Source organism: Diceros bicornis, chromosome 1 (assembly GCF_020826845.1).
Source record: "Diceros bicornis minor isolate mBicDic1 chromosome 1, mDicBic1.mat.cur, whole genome shotgun sequence".
NCBI lineage: Eukaryota > Metazoa > Chordata > Mammalia > Perissodactyla > Rhinocerotidae > Diceros > Diceros bicornis.
This window is the reverse complement of record NC_080740.1, coordinates 51,900,437-51,921,393: the sequence shown is the minus strand read 5'-3', so window position 1 is coordinate 51,921,393 and position 20,957 is coordinate 51,900,437. Positions and strand designations below refer to the sequence as shown.

At 37.5% G+C, this 20,957-nt stretch overlaps 1 protein-coding gene across 4 annotated transcripts in view; it reads right to left on the bottom strand.

Moving 5' to 3' along the window:
- Positions 1 to 20,957, bottom strand: part of RAD50 (RAD50 double strand break repair protein) — a 68,968-nt gene that overhangs the window by 10,358 nt on the left and 37,653 nt on the right. For 3 of the 4 annotated variants that reach the window (XR_009219886.1, XM_058540271.1, XM_058540281.1), the window contains 4 exons: positions 20,799 to 20,891; positions 20,615 to 20,728; positions 14,474 to 14,601; positions 12,317 to 12,541 (listed from right to left, as the gene is read on the bottom strand). Coding sequence is in view for 3 of the 4 variants with exons in the window: in XM_058540271.1 (XP_058396254.1) it covers positions 12,317 to 12,541; positions 14,474 to 14,601; positions 20,615 to 20,728; positions 20,799 to 20,891 (560 nt within the window). In the remaining variant the exon portion in view is untranslated. Of the gene's footprint in view, positions 1 to 11,682; positions 11,735 to 12,316; positions 12,542 to 14,473; positions 14,602 to 20,614; positions 20,729 to 20,798; positions 20,892 to 20,957 lie in introns of those variants that run through there. The other variant, XM_058540294.1, reaches the window with a different exon arrangement.

Here is a 20,957-nt window from a genome sequence, read left to right as displayed (position 1 = left end):
CTGGCTAGTTGTATCAGCCCCACCATGTGTCTGAAGTGTGCATGTTGCTCAGTTAAATGCATATACTAACTCATATGAAGTGGTATGTTTTGTGAAAACTGATTCCCAAAAGAAAGTGAAAAGGTCTAAGATCTAAGAAAACAGTGATTTACAAATTATTTAGTCTTATATTTAAATGTTCTTAAGAATCTGAAAGATTTCCTTAAAAATTTCAATAACAAGCTATTGTATTTTATGAGGACAAATGATGACTTCAGTGCTATTTATAATTTTGGTGATCCATGAAAGGCTTAGGATGTGATCCTCACAAATGACAAGGGCTTAACAATTTCCTGTTTGAAAGTATGAGGCCAGAAAGAAATAAAAGAGATGTGCCAGTGAAACTATTCTATATAATTCTATAATGGTAGATACATGTCATTATACATTTGTCCAAACCCATAGAATGTACGATACCAGGCCAGCCCCGTGGCTTAGTGGTTAAGTGCGCACACTCCGCTACTGGCGGCCCGAGTTCGGATCCCGGGCGCGCACCGACGCACCGCTTCTCTGGCCATGCTGAGGCCGCGTCCCACATACAGCAACTAGAAGGATGTGCAACTATGACGTACAACTATCTACTGGGGCTTTGGGGAAAAAAAAGGAGGAAGATTGGCAATAGATGTTAGCTCAGAGCCGGTCTTCCTCAGCAAAAAGAGGAGGATTAGCATGGATGTTAGCCCAGGGTGGATCTTCCTCACAAAAAAAAAAAAAAAAAAAAGAATGTACGATACCAAGAGTGAACCCTGATGTAAACTACAGACTTTGGGTGATTATGATGTGTCAAATGTAGGGTCATCAAATGTACCACTCTGGTGAGGGATGTTGATAGTGAGGGAGGCTACTTCTGTTGACGTGGGGGGCAGAGGTATATAGGGAAATCTCTGTACTTTCTGCTCAATTTTGTTGTCAACCTAAAACTGCTCTAAAAAATAGTCTATTAAAAAAGAGAGAGAGAGAGAGAGAAAGAGATACGTGCCAGTGTAGCATGTGGAGCTGTTTCCATCCATGTTCACCTTCCTTCTTTACACAGCCACCTCCTTTTTTTAAATTAATTAATTTTTTTTGGTGAGGAAGAGTGGCCCTGAGCTAACATCTATGCCCATCTTCCTCTATTTTGTATGTGGAACGCTGCCACAGCATGGCTTGATGAGTGGTGTAGGTCCACGCCTAGGATTCAAACCCATGAACCCCGGGCTGCTGAAGCAGAGTGCACTGAACTTAACCACTGTGCCACCGGGCCGGCCGCTCACAGACACCTTCTTTAAATGTCAGGCTGACTGTACTGTCCTTTAGCACATCTTTGCACCATGGCTTCTGCCTTAACAATGAGATGATTTTCCTTTTTGTTCTAAGCTGTCCAACTGCTCCCACACTTGGACCTTTAATGAAAAGCTTCCATAAGCCTCTGAGTTAATTATCTTTCTAAGAATACATGTGTTCTAGCTTGATGTCACAAATGAAGCATATTAGGCTTCCCTAGGGCAGTAGTTCAGGGTTTTTGCTGCTGCTACGAGGCTACTTTTTTAATCATTTCAGGACTTAGCCATTAACAGAGAACTGAACACCTGAGATGGAGTCATTAGAGAGCAGTTATCTAAGGGGCTGGAAAAATATCACCTCAATAGACCAGACGCTTACCTGCCAGGAAAAGACCTTTCCAGATCTTACTTCTTCCATTATTTAAACCATCTCCAGGACTCAAGCTACTGAGGAAGGTTACCTACCATTTTGCAAAATTTGACTGATGCTCAAAATCAGAAGTGCACATAAAATGGGAAATCTTGAACTGGATTTCCCCATAGTCTCAAGCTACTTCACTGAATAAAATATTAATTAAAAAGGCCAAATACACATGTACCTTACTAATAAAAAATATTAATTCAGAAGTATGATAAAAATAAGTTAACGAAAATTAACCAAGTTAGCAAAAAGCAGTAGAAAAGATTATACTTACACAAGACATTTTCCGACAATATTATCCTCATACTTGTATTTAAAACTGTACCAAACTTTGAGATATATAGGTTGCTAAAAATTTGGCTGTGACCATTGTTATTCCTTATTAGAAGGGATACTCTTCCCTACTACCCTGGTACTTATCACTGTGAGAACTTTCTGCCTCCCTCTATTTAGGTCAGTGGAAGCCCTCTCATATAACGCAAATGGTATCATGCGTATCACATTCCAAACTAACAGTGATTTTCATTACTTAGCAGAACTCAAAAGACCTAATTTGCCAAACTTAAGTTACACATTTAAAAGAAAAATGACCTCTTTTTCTAGGTAAAATCCTTAAGACTATTAAACTAATTTCCTAAAACTCTTAAAACTATTGAACTAAATTCCTTTAGCCAGACTCCCAAAAATTAGCTTTTAAAATTCAGGCAATGGTTTAACCATTATCACAAGATAAATATTTGGCTAAAAAAACCTGGAGTTTGAAATCTCACTGGCTATGTTTTGTTTTTGTAATCTACCTGCTTGATACTCTAGGGGCTGCTGATGTGAAACTGCACTATATCCATGGTGAGGATGAGAATGGTGGCCATGAGGTGAGCCCTGGATAAAGCCCTCATCCCCAAGCTCTCCTGGAGTGCAAGGAGCCACGCTCTGAACAGACTCACCAAGAGCTGGCTGCCTTGGACGCAAAACTATACAAGTTACATGTTTCCTCTGAGTCTCAGAAGAAGTGTAACTTAATATGCAACATTCCGTATTTGGGGAAGAATGAGAGTGGAACATTAAGCATAGGGTAGAACACTGTACTTTGAGTGATATCTTCCACAATCATTTAATTTTAATTGATGTATTCTATTAGGGGGGTAAGGAGTAAAACACTTTAAATGATGGATGTTTCCCCCCTTCTCATCTAGCCTAAGTGTCTCTGACCACTGGCAATGCTTATAATCAGTGATGTTCTTAGATGATTACTAATAACAGATAGTAATCGGCTTTTCTTGAAAATGCACTGCTAATTTCCTGTGTTACCTTAAATAGACAGCTGAATGCAAAATTACACTGACTGCATGCTTCATTCTAAGAGGTGAAACAATGAGGGAAATTTTGGGCCTTACTTTCTTCTAGGTGAGAAGGCAAATTGAAGGCTCACAGCATAAACTTTAAGAAGACCACTGTTTGTAAGCACAAGCCCACAAAGACTCAATTTTGGGGAAATCTGTACCATTTATTTTCTTCTCATTTAGAAGAATCCATCTGATTGCCAGATAAAAGAACTTAGTCAACAGCCTGGCTGTGTTCCTTCAGCAAACCTAAATTGCTGGAAAGCACCCCTGCACCTCCGTACCCCGCCAAACTCCTAACTGGCCCCATCAAGCCCCCTCACTCTTCTCAGTGTGATGCCTCTGTGATTGAGGCACTTTTCTCTACTGAAATGCCCTTCCTACATTATTCAAGGCCCAGGTCAAATACAGACTATGGAGTACCTACGGGGTCTCCCCTCCTGGACTGTTAGCAGTTTGCAGGAGAGACGGGTATGATATTCCTGTCTTCCCAGAGCCTGACAAAAGAGGACAGAACAGAGATTTCTCAAGGCACATGTGCCTTATTGAGGGAATTCCTCTTCTTCCTGCTGTCACTGGCTTTTAGGGTCTGTAAGGATAGCTGGAGGTCTCCTAGGTGTAGTTTTCTATTCAGTTAATACATATGAAACCCCAGGTCTGCAGGTCAATGTATGAAGTAAGAGGAAGAGCTACTTGTAGCAGAATATGTGCAATTAAAATTTAAAACAAAACCAAGCTACCTACCTACCTAATTTGGCCCCTCAGTCCCCTCTAGCTATCACCCCATTTTTCTGTTCCCCTTCACAGCAGAACTTTTCATAAGAATTATCTATATTGAGTCTCCATTTCTTACCACCCATTCTCTCCTCCTCCAACTCCAAGGCTTCAGGTCCAATCATGCCACTTGAAATTCCTCCTCAAAGTCATTAACAACCCCATTTTGTCAGATTCAAGGGGCACCTCTTAGTCCTCATCTCATTTGATCTCTCAGTAACATCAGATTTTTGAAATACTTTCTTCACTTGGTTTTTAAGATACTACACCTTTTAAATTTTTCTCCTACTTCATCAGCTGTTTCTTCGCTGGATTTGTATACATGAGTCTTGGGGCCCTTCCTTTCTCTCTGTACAGTTATGCCATATGCAATCGCATTCCAAGGCTTTCAATACTACATATATGCTGATGATTCCCAAATTTATACGTTTCCCCTGAACTCTAGACTCTAGATTATACATCCAACTGTCTGCCTGACATCTCTACTTAGAAGTCTACAGGTACCTCAAAATTAAAGTGTCCAAAATAGAACTCTAGATTCTCCCCTCCCAAATCCTGCCCATTTTAGGGAATGGCACTTTGCTTCCCCAACATCCTGGTTCTCAAGTAACAATATGTAGGAGCAATCTTTGATTCTTTTCTTTCCTTTTCCTCCCCTACATTCAATTCAGAAGCAAGGCCTGTCAACTCTATCTCCAAAACAAATAAATCTCGAGTCCATCCACTTCTCTCCATTTCCACTGCTACAGCCCTAGTCCAGTCTACCACCATCTGCTGGGTTACTACAACAGTATCCTCTCTGGTCTCCTTCTATTCTTGTCCCCCTACAAGCCATTCTCTATACAGCAGCCAGTGCAATTTCTTCAAACTATGAATCAGATTATATTATTTCCCTTCTTCAAACCCTCCAGTGACTTCCTATTGCACTTAGAATAAAATCAAACTGTTTACCAAGGCTACAAGGCACGACATACTCTGGGAACCATCTATCTCTGACCTCATTCCTTTCCTCACTGTATTCCAGCTGTGCTTTCCTTCTTCCTACCTTGAACTCCTTCTGTTCATACTGGTCTTGGGGTCTCTGCATCAGCTATTCTCTCTACCTGGAATGCTTGCGTCTCTGCTTTTTGCATATCCTGCTCCCTCTCATCAATCAGGTCCCAGCTTAAATGTCACATTCTCAGAAAAGATCCTGCTTTAGAAAAAGCCTAAAGTAGCCCCTCAATTACTCCCATCACCATAGTTAATTTTCATTGTTTATTAATTTTTTAATTTTCTGTTTCTTCATTCCTGTATACTTAGTACCTAGAACAGTATCAAGCATATAAGCACTCCAATCTTAACTGAATAAAATCCTTATATAACAATATATGTCATGCACACACACACAGACCTCACTGAGGAGGTATAAAATGTATATAAATAAGTTGATTATAGTGGCTCTAAATCAGGAAGTATGAGTTAAGTAACAATTAAGGAAACTTTTATATGGGGCTAGCCTGGCGGCGTAGCGATTAAGTTAGCGCGTTCTGCTTTGGCGGCCCCGGGTTCACTGGTTCGGATCCTGGGCGCGGACCTACTCACTGCTCATCAAGACATGCTGAGGCGGCGTCCCACAGAGAACTAGAAGGACCTACAGCTATGTGCTGGGGCTTTGGGAAGAAAAAGAGGAAGACTGGCAACAGATGTAAGCTCAGGGCCAATCTTCCTCAAAAAAAAAAAAAGAAAGAAAAAACTTTTATATAAACATTAGTTTTTTAAAGGTTAAGAAATGCAGGGTGGGGGGACACTATTGGTAGCAGCACAGCACAGTGGGAATAGAAAGGCCTTGGTTTTTTTTTTTTTTTAAATGATATATATTTTTTTAATTTTTATTTATTTATTTTTTTCCCCCAAAGCCCCAGTAGATAGTTGCATGTCATAGTTGCACAGCCTTCCAGCTGCTGCATGTGGGACGCGGCCCCAGCATGGCCAGAGAAGCGGCGCATCGGTGCGCGCCCGGGATCCGAACCCAGGCTGCCAGCAGCGGCGCGTGTGCACTTAACCGCTAAGTCACGGGGCCAGCCCAAGGCTTTGGTTCTGAGATCTAATTTATCTCCACCATTTAGCTGGGTAATCTTGGACAGTTTTCTTAATCTCTGATAAATTCTTGCCCTTTACAGGGTAGACCTAAGAATTCAATGATCATGGCTAATACATATTAAGTATTCAATTAATACTAGCATGTCTTCTGCACAGTCCCTACCCTTGAGAAATTTAGTCTCAAAGAATGTTTAAATAGAAACAACAGAAACCTACATTTTCTTAGTAAAGTTAACTTCCTTTGTGCTGTTACGGAATAGAGAATTTAAGAATTTCAAGAATGGAATATCAGAAAGAAAGCTGGACTAAATGGCCTGAGTTTCCCTTATAACTGAGTCTATGTTGAATGCTATAATGGACTTTTTAAAAAAGATTTCCATTTTGTGGATAAGGAAATTGAAGCTCAGGGCATTTAAATAACTTGCTTAATGTCAACAGTCAGGATTTGAATTCAGGTAGTCTCCAGAGACAATACTTTTAACCATGTATTATGGATTTTGAGACCTCAAAAAGGTAAAATTTATCATTTCCTGTTTTATAAGACTCAGTTTAATTTTTTCATCACAACCAATCTGTTATCCTATTCTATACAGTAGCTTTTTATTGATACAAATCTGTTTTGATTCTTGTCTCTTCAAATAAACTTGCTAGTAAAGACTGGGTCTCCTATTCCTTAATGCTCAACAAATGTTTGGTAAGTTTACTGGGTACGCAGCATTTACTGCTAAAGAACTAAAAAGCCTCCTAAAGGCACATGTGAGGTAGCTGGAAAGACTAAATATTATGGAAGGAAGAAAAAAAGACAAATGTGTGTAGGTATAGTCTACTGGGCAAGGATTCTTTAATAATGTCTTGCATATGCTCTTGTTTCAAAATCTCAAATTTCAACACTTTAAACTGTTATATCTAAAATCTGGGGGAGATTTCAACATTCAAAGAGGTTAAAAAACAAAAGTTTCCACTTGGTGAAGGCATACATTTCCATGAGCCTTTCTGGAACCAGGGAGCATTATACTGTTAACCTATTCACTCACAATGAAAGAGGACAATAGATGTGTCCATGGAATAATCTTCCAAGAGCCATTTTAGAAGTCAAACTTATTCCAACAAAAATTTTAGTACTATTTATTTTTAAAAATGACTAACATAATTGGCTCATTCCCAATTTTCACAGTAAATGAATCTGACTTGTCTTAAAAGATTATGTACTTCCCCAAACTTGTACATGCCAAAGTTATGGCTAGGTGATTCCAGAGCCACCTTTGTTATTGAAGGGGAACAAAATATGCCATGCCTAAATGTGCCATTTTGGTATGTGGATTATTTTCAATTAAAGTTACTTAAGAAACAGCAGGTGAAGGAAGGACACTCTGACTGTCCTTTGTCCCCCTGAAAGCAGGAAATAAATCTCCGATGTGAAAGGAACCCTCCCTGTACCAGAAGGGCAGAAGGCATCCTTATCACCAGAGATAGGGAATTCAAGGCCAAGAAAGCTATAAAAACAAACCTTGTTACTTCTTCACAAATTTATTATCCTAAGCCCAAACTTCTTTGTCTTGTCAATTCCTCACAAATGTATTGTTTGTCTAAAAGCTGCCTGCTTTGGTCACTTCTTTGAGTCTCACAGTTTTATGAGCTCCCATACATACAAAATTCAATTTGTTTTTCTCCTGTTAATCTGTCTTATGTCAATTTAATTATTAGACCAGCCAAAGAACCTAGAAGGCAAAAGTTTTCTTTCCCTATATTATCATCATTAAGAGAACCCTCACACTGAAACCAGGGTCCTCCTGTCCTCCCGAACCCTGTGGTCTGAATGCCATTGCTGAGGCAGGTTTGTTGACTATGCTCTTTCTGACCAGGAGAAGCCTTAAAAGAGGAGACCCTGTCTGTGTAGTTCTCTAAGCATTGAGGAGATTTTCCTTTTCAGAAAACAAAAACAAACAAAATCTAATGTAACTGATAATTCTCCTGCTACAAATACCTAGAAACATTAGATTTATAACAAAAATTATTTTACGTTCATAATTGAGTTCACAAGAAAGAAAGGGAAATCCCTATGTGATGCAAACAAAGATGGAACTGAAAACCAGAATGGTCAGTATGTGATCTGACACTGCAGGTGAACTTGGTTATTATTTTATAACCTAGGGATTGGGTATTATCACCCAGAACAAAAGATGAGGTATAGGGCCCAAGTGAGGGAGAGAGTTAGAAGTGACTCCCAAGATAAAGACTGAGACTCTTAAAGAGCTGTATCAACCTTCAATGAAAGAGTGTAAAATTATAAGTTGAGAGTTCAAAGTCCTGGGCAAATGCCTTACATGGGGTTAAGGTTCAATGTTATACTACCAGTGTAGATCAGCAACTCCAAACTAAAAATTAATATAAAAACTAGACTCAGGCCAGTGTTATCCCCGGAGCTCCTAGTAGATATAAAACCAAAATTGTTGTGTGGAGGGACATCCACACAAAAAGGTCACAAGGGAGTTTCACAGGGAAAAAAAAGCACTACTAAAGATAAGCTTACAATGTAACATTATATAAAACACAAAAAATACTTTACTAGTGGCTAGAATTAGCACACAAAATAGCAGAAATAGACTCCTAAAAATGTGAAATAAAAAAACGACAATGTGAAAGAGAATATAAAATATGTATATTTAAAATGAGTAAAGACATACAAGAAGGAATCAAAACACTAAGGAAAAAATACATTATGAAAAAAGAACAAGAATTTCTGAAAAGTAAAACAAAATAGAACTTATAGAAATGAAAAATACACTAAAATACAGAAATGAAAAGTGAAAAAAAAAAGAACTCAATAGGCAGTATAAGCAGCAGCTAAAGAATCTGTGAACTGGAAGATATTTATGAAGAAGTCATCCAGTATATTACCAATATACGCAAGAGGGGTTAAGCAATGTGGAGGAAAGAATGAGGTTTATTTATGTTTAATGAGAAATTAAGAAGGGGAGAATAGTGAGAAATGGGGAAAGGATAATATTTGACAAGATAATATATGAGAATTTTCTAAAACTGATGAAAGCTTTCAGTCTTCAGGTCAATAAGCACAGTTCTTGAACAGATGAACTAGAACTAAACCTATATCTAGAGGTACCCCCCGAAAAATGCAGAACAGTAGAGACAAAGGAAAATTCTTAAAAGAACCAGAGAAAAAAAGGCAGATTACCTCCAGAGGAATAATTGGAATGACTTCTCAACAGCAAACATAGAGGCCAGAAGGAATATTTTCAAAGTGCTAACAGAAAAAAATTGTCAATCTAGAACTGTTTGCTCAGCTAAACTATCAACATTGAGAGTAAAGACTTTTCAAAGACTGAGAGAGAATTTACTACTAACAATCCTTCACTGAAACAACTATTAAAGGATGTACTTCAAAAAAAAAAAAAAAAAAAAGGAAACTGAACCTAAAGAAGGAAGGAGTGAGATTTGTAAGAAATGGGTAAACATGTGGGTTTACCCAAATAAGCACTGACTATGAAACCACAGCAATAATAATTATTACTGATTTGGGATGATATAAAAAAAGGTGAGGGGCCGGCCCGGTGGCGCAAGCGGTTAAGTGCGCGCGCTCCGCTGCGGCGGCCCGGGGTTCGCTGGTTCGGATCCCGGGCGCGCACCGACGCACTGCTTGGTAAGCCATGCTGTGGCGGCGTCCCATATAAAGTGGAGGAAGATGGGCACAGATGTTAGCCCAGGGCCGTCTTCCTCAGCAAAAAAAAGAGGAGGATTGGCAGGTGTTAGCTCAGGGCTGATCTCCTCACAAAAAAAAAAAAAAAAAAAAAAAAAAAAAAAAAAAAAAAAAGGTGAAATTAAAATACTAGACAACAGAAACACTGTAGCTAGGAGAAGATAATTAGTATTCATTCAGGAAGATGATAAAGCAATTCACATTAGGGCTATGGTTCTTCAACTGTGATGTGCATCAGAATCACCTGGAAGGCTTGTTAAAACAGACTGCTGGGCCTTGTCCCCAGCGTTTCTTATCCAACAGGTGTGGAGTGAAAGCTGAGAATTTGCATTTCTAACGGGTCCCAAGGTGATAATGCTGCTCCAGGACCCCTTTGAGAATCAATGCATTTGATTTTAAGTCAAATATGCATGTTAAAAATCCAAAGGTAAACACCTAAATAGTTAAAGTAGAATATATCATTTACAATCCAAAGAAGGGAAAAAGAAGGAATAAAGAAAAATAAATCAATCCCATAGAAGGCAGGAAAGTAAGAAAAAAAAGATAAAACAATTCTATTAAGTAATCAATCACAATGATTTGAAAGGACTAAATTCACTAGGTAAAAGGCAACGATGGTCAGACTGAATAAAAAACAAAATTCTACTGTATGCTGTATATATTATAAAGTTATAGTTATTAAGACAGTTTTGGTAATGGCACAGACACAGACAAAGTGACCAATGAAACAGAACAGAAAACCCAGAACCAACACATGCACCTATGGAATTCTGAAATATGACAGAAGTGACACTGCAGATCATTAAGGATAGACTACTCAATAAATAAAGCCAGGACAATTGGTTATCCATAAGGGAAAAAATGAAATTGGATTCCTCTCTCACACTATACAGAAAATTCAATTTAGGATTAAATACTTAAATGTACTTAAATGTGAAAAGCAAAACTAAAACTTTCAGAAGAAAATGTAGGAGTAGGGTCTTTCCTTTTTTCTTTTTTTTGCTGAGGAAGATTTGCCCTGAGCTAACATCTGCTGCCAGTCTTCCTCTTTTTGTAATGTGAGCCACCACCAGAGCATGGTCACTGACACATGAGTGGTGTGGGTCTGTGCCCAGGAACTGAACCTGGGCCACTGAGGCAGAGTGCGCTGAACTTAACCACTAGGCCACCAAGGTTGGCCCAGGATTTCTTTCTTTCTTTTTTTTTTTTTTTGTGAGGAAGATCAGCCCTGAGCTAACATCCATGCCAATCCTCCTCTTTTTGCTGAGGAAGACCGGCTCTGAGCTAACATCTATTGCCAATCCTCCTCCTTTTTTTTTTTTCCCCCCAAAGCCCCAGTAGATAGTTGTATGTCATAGTTGCACATCCTTCTAGTTGCTGTATGTGGGACGTAGCCTCAGCATGGCTGGAGGAGTGGTGTGTCGGCGCGCGCCCAGGATCCAAACCCGGGCCGCCAGTAGCGGAGAACGTGCACTTAACTGCTAAGCCACGGGGCTGGCCCTGGCCCAGGATTTCTTAAACAAGACATAAAAAGAGCTAACCAGAAAAGACTGGCAAATTCAACTACATTAAAATCAAATCTGTTGGTTAAAAGATACTATAAGAAAGTGAAAAGATAAACATAAAAAGCTTGAGAAGCTATTTATAATACATATAACTGAAAAGGAATTAAAATGCAGAAGAGATAAAGACTGCAAATCAATAAGACTACCAACAATACATTAAACATGGGTAAAAGACACAAACATTTCAAAGAGGAAACAACATGATCAAACATGAAAAGATGTTCAGCATCATTAGAAATCAGGGGACCGCAAATGAAGACCACAGTGATTTACAATTTTAAACTCATGAGACTGGCAAACATTAAAAAATTGACAAAATGAATGTCAGAGGATGCATCAAAGAAAACCCTTATATTCTACTAGTGGTGTAAATTAAAAAACTACTTCGGAAAACAATTTAACATTATTTTATAAAATTGGGGCATACCCTGCAACCCAGAAATTTTGCTCCCACATATACCCAAGAGAATCTCTTACACCTTTGCTCCAGAAGACATGACAAGAATGTTCCCAGCAGCAGGGGTTATATTAGTAACCTGGAAACATAAAGGAAATATAAAGACCTAGAAACAACCCAAAGGGGTTGTTTCCCATCTATGGGAGAAGGGATACCTTGTGGTATATTCCCACAATAGAATTCCGTACATCAGTGAAAATGAATGAACCACAGCTATAAGCAACATGAATAAAAACAAAACAAAATAAAACAAAGCAAATCCTAGAAGAGTACACAGAATATATTTTTCAAAAAACCACCTATGACAAAATTATTTTTTAAAAAAGCAGAGAGAGCAAAAATCTGTGTCAGCAGTTACTCGGAGTGGGGATGACAGAAGGCTGAGATAAGGAGGAGCATCTAAGTGGATGCCAGTTAGTGGTAATGGTACAGTTCTTGGACTGGGTGTGGCAGGTGGTATTATGGGTACTCCTTAATATTAATATGCTTTATTACTTAACTTCATAAGTGTGTGTGTGTGTAAACACATACATACATATAATTTTCCATTATTTGGTATGTATGAAATAAATTTAAAAAGCAAAAAAGGGGGAAAATATGACTAAAACATGCTAGTTGATAATGACAGCAATGGGAACCAAATCCCCGGTCCAATACTTACTGGTCAAGGGTCTTATAATAAATGTCCAGATCCTTGTTCACAAGCTCTGTTGTTCTCATAACAATCATCATTTCCCTGTACTTTTCCTCAGCATCGCGAAACTGAGGTTCTCGAAGTTCTTTCTTAAAATGAATAATTTCTTCCTCATAACCTTTCTGTCGCCCTATTGCCAAACTGTGATTTCTTTTTATATTTTCTATTTTTTCTTCCAACTTCTGATGTTCACTATAAAAGGGAAAAATGAAGTGGAAAAATCAGATCTCTTTAGATAGATAAATATCATTTATCATTCTCCTTAGCAATCAGCATATGATAATAGACTCTCTCTTTGCTTTTTACTTAAGGCTTCAGTACTAAAGAAAATTTTCTTCCTTCCAAACCTCTGAAGCATCCAGGTTTCTAAACAGCTGATTTTTGAGTGCTGAATAAAGAACTCTCATAACATGTGAGCACTGAGAAAGTTCCTGACTTTTAGACACTGACTAACCTAAGTAAAGTACTCTTGGTGATTAATATTACAAATTCACAAACTTCTGACTGTGAACTGAGAATACAGTTACCAATACCGAGAGTTATTGAAGAATAGGTGTCATACTTTTGTTCATAATATGTCAAAGACAAAATATAATTTTACCTCAATTAAACTATTAATTTCTGCAGTAATCCTTACTAAAAGTTTGTACTCCTCATGAAAACAAAATTTCTCTTATACCAGTATAAAAAAGCATAATACTGACCAAAAAGAGTAAAATACCCAAACTTTTCTGATAACTTGGTAGATAATACAGATTTCAATGTATGCTTTAAAAATCTTCATTCATTTAACAATTACTTATTAAGTACTCTATTAACGTGCCAAGCACTGCTCTCAAGTTTATGGACATCCTTACTGAATTGGCCTGATTTTATCTGTTTTGTTGACATTTCTGATGCTTCTTGGTTAAAGAAAGGTTTGAAAAAGAGCATCTGTACTTAGTAGTCTGCATAAATGTAAAAAGCATTGTTATGGGCCAATCACAGAAGGAATTATAAAAATATCTGGTTTTGGTCTTTAGTAGCAAAGAATAAACTGTTTCATTTAAGTTTCTTCTAAAAGCTTTTCTTTTCCAATTTGCCACCAGGAGTACTAACATTACAGTGTTAAAGAGCTGAGGCTTGGGAGCTGTGATATCTGGGTCACATTCCTGGCTTTCATCATAATTTCCTGTGATTTTTTTCTGGGTCTCAGTGTCCTAATGCATAAAAAATGAAGAGGCTGAAGATGAAGAGCTCTTACAGTTATGAAGTCTGATTTCCTCGATATATGAAAGAGATTTTAAATAGCTAAATCAAGAGTACTTACAGTAACATAGGATTAACCATGTTAGGTCTTATAAACTAAATTAAAATTTCAATTTACTATATTCTTTAGAAAAACTTAAGCATTTTTTTGGTTCAGATTTCTGTATAAAGTCAAAAAGACAAATTAAAAATCTACAAAGAATGGCTAAATGAATGAGAGGTCTATATTTAACCAGTTGCGGTGGTTCAAAAATCTGTTCGACTAGTACAATCTTTTATACCAGTCTAGTGCCTTAGCATCAACCAGGTTCTTACAGAATTCCTAAGGCAACTCTAAGGCAGATAAGGCAAAAACAAAATCATTTTCTGCTGCAGCAGGAAGGTAGCAAAACTGTGTGTAACAATAAAACCAGATGAAAGAAGAATCAGATTAATCTTTGGAAAAAAAAAAGCTCTGGTTGGCCCTAATTACAAGTGGGACCATCTAGAATGGGTCTCCAATGAAAATCACTTTGGCAATAACTCTACTGGCAATATTATAGACTGCACAAGCTCTGACCCGGGCAGGCTCCATAGGCCATATATTCTTTATGTTCAGTACCATTATCTTGTGGAGCAGGCTAGCAGAAATCTGGGGATTGGCATTTTTAACCCTGCCCATCACTGCAGTATGACTATAAATTCTATATCACTACTTCAGTCACTCAATTTGTAAGGCCATGAAAAGTACCCATATAAAAACTCTGTCCACCTTCCTGTAAATCTCAAGGGACACTTAGGCTAAAGGATTACATTCTTTTTAAAAAACATACATTGAATATTCTTCACGTTTCAATAATAAAGACCTTTATTTAAAGACTATTTTTAAAAACATACTTTTTCATTTGTAAAACTTGCATTTGACCCATTTCCTTCAAATGTTGTTTTCTTTCTTCTTCAACTTCTTTTAGTTCCTCATTTCTTTTTCTTAAAGTAAGGTTATCCTGTAGCCATCTTTCTTGTATCTAAATGTAAGTATTAAATCGGTTAACAAAAATAATCAAGTTACCAACATTTGATTCCTAACAGGCAACTGCTGACAGGTAGTACTAATTCTGCCTTACTTAGAATCATGTTAAACTCAACAGAGGGAGAATAAGCCAGTGTAAGGAGTCTCCAGGCCTGGACTAATCTGGATGACCCATATACATACAAAACAGAAATTTAGATGATGAAATAAAAAATATAACTAGATGTTTTAATATACTTGCACCCCATGGGATATTGCATAGGAACCCCACAATAGAGCCTACTGATCTAAAAGAGCATAAAAGAGCAATACTATGAGTCTCCCTCGAATTTTTTTTCCTAGTTGTATTTGTCTCCTAACATGTCCCAAGACTGTTAGATACTGTTAAGTATGTCAGATAAGATCTTTACCTTCAAGCTCACAAATCATACAAGGCAGTAAGAAGTTTCACAAAAATAGTATATATCTATGACACTTAATGACACTTTCCTGGCCATTGAATTGAAAATTTAAAAAGTTGGGTGTTTTTATTGAGTAGTTTTGTCCTTAAAAAGAGACCCAATCACTTAGTGGCAGCAGCAACACCAACACAATTATCAGTAGTTTTCCTGGTGATTATAATGGACTATGTTGCCAAGAGACAAACAGGAAACGATTTATAAGTTGACTCTTTGGAATTTGGAAAAAAAATTTTCCTGCAGAAACAATGGTGGTTTGGCTCATAAAAGCCTGAACACAGAAAACTCATCCCAAGTTGGGCGTCAGGACTTCTCAATTAGGACCCTCCTGCAGTAACCCTTATAGCTGAGTAAACTCAGTGATGTGAGAAGTGGGAGGGATGGGCAGATCTTTGGCAATATCTTGTTGCTCACAGTAACAGTACAGGAGTCACCAGGGAAAAAGGATTTGGGAGGTGAGAGAGAAGGGAAGCCAAGGACTTCTCTCATATGCTTAATGTTCATATCTAACCCTGCCCATCTCTGAATCACTATTTTGAGTTTTTTTAAAACTGTCATTAAGGCTACCTTCAGTTTAATAATATAAAAATATACATATCTATTGAAGGTATTATTATAAGCAGTTAAAGGTGTCTAAAATGATATGGTTGTACATGTCTCTTTGTTGCTGAGGCAACCTGATGTACCACCTACAGCTGCTGTGACTCTCCAAGATTCCTGCATGGGGGACTATGCTTGTACTTTTTTCTTACTAGGAACAAGAGAATGTGTCCTTGCTTGCTTTCATCTAATATTATATAACACTGGAATTTGCTTTCATGACCACATGAAAGGACTCTTTAAAGGGCTATCACATTTTTAGGTGAGATTGATTTCTGGCACGAAATATTGTTCCTGGTCTGTTTGCCTGCATGGTCACTAGAAAGCTAGGCATTTCCTTCTTTTAGGTGTTCTTTCATTTTGAAAGACAGTATAGAGCACAGTAGTTAAATAGTATAGGCTTTGAAGTCAGGTACACCTAGGCTCAAATTTTGGCATTACAACATTCGAATTGGATGACTTTGGGCAAATTAGTTTAAGTCCTTTGAGCCTGAGTTTATTTGCAACATGGTGATAATAATACCACCCATCACATAGAGCTGTTGTAAAGATTAAATGAGTTCCTGTATGTAAAGTAATCAGCACAGTGCCTGGATCAATAAATCTAGTGAAATGCCTTTTGGGTCAAACTTGTCCTTGTACTTTAAGCAGTAAGAATTCCAATTATAGTCTGTCTACAAAATATAAAGTACAAAAGAAAGGGAGGAGAGAAAACTAGATGCTATACTATATGCAGAAAACTAGATGCATACTATAGATGCAGTTATATATAGTACACCAGAATAATTTTTCTATTATACTAGCAATTTGACAATGTAGGGTCAAGTTCTACCTCTGTTACTCTCTACTTTTGTGACCTTGGGCAAGTCACATCACCTCCAGTTCCCTTCATCTGAAAAATGAGGGAAGCAGATTATTAAACTTCCAGAATATTTTATTCTGTGGACTAAATTTAATAGGGCATAAGCATGTAAATAAGCTACTGTTAGGCTCCTCAACTCTTAGATATAAACCCCAATCACTCAGCTCAGATGACAGTTAATGCATGCAGCTGGCCACGTAAAGGAAACATAAAAATTAGCTGCATTCTAGGTCCCTGTGACAAAGTAATACACCGAGTAGATCGCAGTCCAATATCCACCAAAGTCTGGTTGGGAAAAATGCCATTTATAGAGAATTGCCTGAAAGCTATGCAGTGCTCTGGCTCAGTGAGTGATGGTTATGGGGGATACATCAGAACCCTGGGGAACTTGAACAAAATATACATGCCTCTGCCCATGCACCAGAGATTCTGATTTATTGGTCTGGAATGGAGACATAAACATGTATATGTTTAATAACCCAAGTGATTTTTTAAAACATTGAGATGTAACTCATATACCAAAAAATTCACCATTTTAGTGTACAATTCAGTTTTTAGTATATTCACAAGGTTGTGCAACCATCACCTAATTCCAGAACATTTTATCACCCCAACCCCATACCCATTAGTTACTCTATTCCCTTCTCTCTCCTTCCCCCCAGCCCCTGGGAACACTAATCTGCTTTCTATCTCTATGGATTTGCTTATTCTGTACATTTCATATAAATGGAATCATATAATATGTGGTCTTTTGTGATTGGCTTATTTCACTTAGCATGTTTTCAAGGCTTTCCATGTTATAGTGTATATCAATATTTCATTCCTTTTTATGGCTGAATAATTTTCCATTGTATGATGTGATGGTTAATTTTATGTGTCAACTTGACTGGGCCACAGGATGCCTAGATATTTGGTCAAACATTATTCTGAGTCTGTTTTTGAGGGTGTTTCTGGATGAGATTAAAATATGAATTGGTAGACTGGGTAAAGCAGACTGCCCTGCTTAATGTGTGTGGGCCTCATCCAATCAGTTGAAGACCTGAATAGAACAAAAAGGCTGAGTAAGAGGTAACTCCTCCTGCTTGACTGTAAGAGCTGGGACATTGGTCTTTTCCTGAACTCCAACTGAAATCTCTCTCTTCTTGGATCCTGAGCCTATCAGCTCTGCTAGTTCCCAGCTTCAGACTCAGACCAAAACAATACCATCAGCTCTCCTGGCTCTCCAATTTGCCAACTGCAGATCTTGGGACTTCTCAGCCTCCACAATCACGTGAGCCAATTTCTTATAATAAATTAATAAATTACTTTATATATATTTGTGTGTGCACGTGTGTGTGTCTGTCTGTCTACCTATTTATCTATCTCCTGTTGGTTCTGTTTCTCTGGAAAACCCTGACTAATACATAAGGATATACCACATTTTATTTATCTATTCATCAGCTGATGGCCGTTGGGTTGTTTCTATATTTTGACTATTATGAATAATGCTGCTATGAATATTCTTGTACAAGTTTTTATGTGAACATGTTTTAAATTTTCTTGGTTATATACCTAGGAGTGGAAAAATCCAGGTGATTTTGATGGGTGCCCCTAGCTAACCTTTGCTCTCTAAACACCCTAACATTTTTAGTCTTCAATCATACCACCTTCTAAGGAACTTCATCAAAGGATGATAAAAATGCTGAAATACACTGTTAAAAAAAACCCCATGCCGGCCTGGAGGTGCAAGTGGTTAAGTGTGTGTGCTCCGTTGCGGCGGTCTGGGGTTCGCTGGTTCGGATCCTGGCACGCACCGTCGCATCGCTTGTTAAGCCATGCTGTGGCGGTGTCCCATATAAAGTAGAGGAAGATGGGCATGGATGTTAGTCCAGGGCCAGTCTTCCTCAGCAAAAAAAAAAAGAGGATGATTGGCAGATGTTAGCTTCCTCACAAAAAGAAAAAGAAAAAAAAAAGCCCCAGGAAGTTTGTTGAAGACATGGTTTTTATTAATCTATACAGTATCCTCTTTTCCATGAATGCCTATGGAGACATTTTTCTCTGGTCTCAGTACAGGGAACTGGTTTCCTTTTAGCTTTGAGACAAAGTGAATCTTAAGTAATTGTGACTTCCTCTTTTCATGTGACTACTAGCATCTTTAGCAAGCATATCAGATTTCATAGCGTACATTTTATATACTTACTACTCTCCTAGTTTCATTACTTTCTTGTCCTTATTTCCACATTGTCTCATTTTTCCATTAATTTAAAATGTTATTTGGCATTGCTTTATGTATATAACTTAGTAAATAATTTCTGGAACAAGGTAGGTTACAAAAGTAAGCTAATACAGTCAGATCCACTAAGTTTAGACCATCAACTTGAAAAAGGTCACAGATTGGTAAATCTTAATGATCTTTGTATGTAGAGGGACATTACTGATTTAGATTGTGATTTTAAATAGGCAACCCATATATAAGCTAGTGATAACAATTTTGTTACATATGCATCATAAATTTATAGTTATTCAGCATTTATTAGATGGCACAGATCCAATTTACCTTTGACTGATATTCATATATTTGAAATTCCCGGTGCTATGACCAGAGACCCTGCAGAAAGCTGATATGGCTAATCTTCAAAGAGATTTTTTTTTTTTTTTTGTGAGGAAGATCAGCGCTGAGCTGACATCCATGCCAATCCTCCTCTTTTTGCCTAGGAAGACTGGCCCTAGGCTAACATCCTTGCCCATCTCCCTCCACTTTATCTGGGACGCCGCCACAGCATGGCTTAACAAGCAGTGCATCGGTGCACGCCCAGGATCCAAACCCAGGCCACCAGTAGTGGAGTGTGCGCACTTAACCACTATGCCATGGGGCCGGCCCATCAAAGAGATTTTTTTAACCATCACTTATAACTAGTGATTTAATGCATTCAAATAACAAATTTTATTTAAAACAGCAGGAACAGAGAAATGGTGTAGTTTTTAAAGGCATTAACTATCATGCTTGCATGAGGCATGTTGAAGATGTTTCTCAATGTGATTTTAATTATATTGTGGAAATTAATTTCCTTAAAAGAGAAAACAAATGATATAGGAATCAACTGGAAAATGCCTTTATATTTTACTTACAGACAACTTTTAAGAATATATCATTACACTTCAATCCCTGTTTTGTGTGAATTTATCCTACATAAAGATATGTTAGAATAAGTAAGAAAAAAATACAGATATATGTAGGCTATTCACTGCCATAGTCTGCAATAAGGAAAAAAAGTAATCAACTTAAGTTATGGTATATACACAAAAAGGAATATTTTATAATCATTAAAAAGAATCTGGTGGATCTGAGAGTTGAGTTGATATGTAAGATCAAACTGCATTAAATGAAAAAAGCAAGGTGCAGAGTATCAATGGTATGATCCCATCTGTAAAAGTAAACACACACACACACACATACAGATAATATTATCTATTTATCTACTGATATATGAATAAGAAACTTCTTAACGAACAAACAAAAAACTGTTCACAGTAATAACATCTAGGAGTGAGACTGAGAATTGGCAGGAGAGGAAGACTTTTATGCTTTAATTTTAATTATGCTATAATTTTATGCTTTTATGTTTAAACTTTTAACAAGTGGGTCTTTTATTAAAAATAAAAATGAAAAAAGGAAAGAAGAAAAGACCGTATTATTGGAATTGCTTTTCTCTACTGTTTGCATTTCTATTCAGTGGATCTATTGAAAATAAAAGTAAAAAATAAGGGGCCGGCCCGGTGGCGCAAGCGGTTAAGTGCGCGCGCTCCGCTGCGGCGGCCCGGGGTTCGCTGGTTCCGATCCTGGGCGCGCACCGACGCACTGCTTGGCAAGCCATGCTGTGGCGGCGTCCCATATAAAGTGGAGGAAGATGGGCACGGATGTTAGCCCAGGGCCGTCTTCCTCAGCAAAAAAAAGAGGAGGATTGGCGGATGTTAGCACAGGGCTGATCTCCTCACAAAAAAAAAAAGAAAAAAAAAAAAAAAAGTAAAAAATAAAAAATAAAGAAAAGAATGTTATTCGTATAAGTGATACAATAAGTCACCATAAGCCATTAGCAAAAAAGACCTACCTTCTGTGTATCAATATCTTGTCTCATGCTACCCATTTCCTTGTTTATCCTTTCTTTCTGTTTCTCGCATTCACTTAGTTGAGCTATTACTTTATTAAGTTCATCTTCTTTTTGCTACAAAAAAGAAAATTCTTTAAGCACAAGAAATGAAAATATAAACAAATAATGTTAAGTTTTAAATTACCTTCTTATAGTCATCTTTCCCATCTTGAATATAATTTTCAATGTCTTTCACATAACCATGAATATTTTTACTCTTCTCTTTGATATCATTCATCTGTGGAAAGACATTTATTACATATACACTGGTTGGGACCAGGGCATTTAAATTTATTTCCAAGGA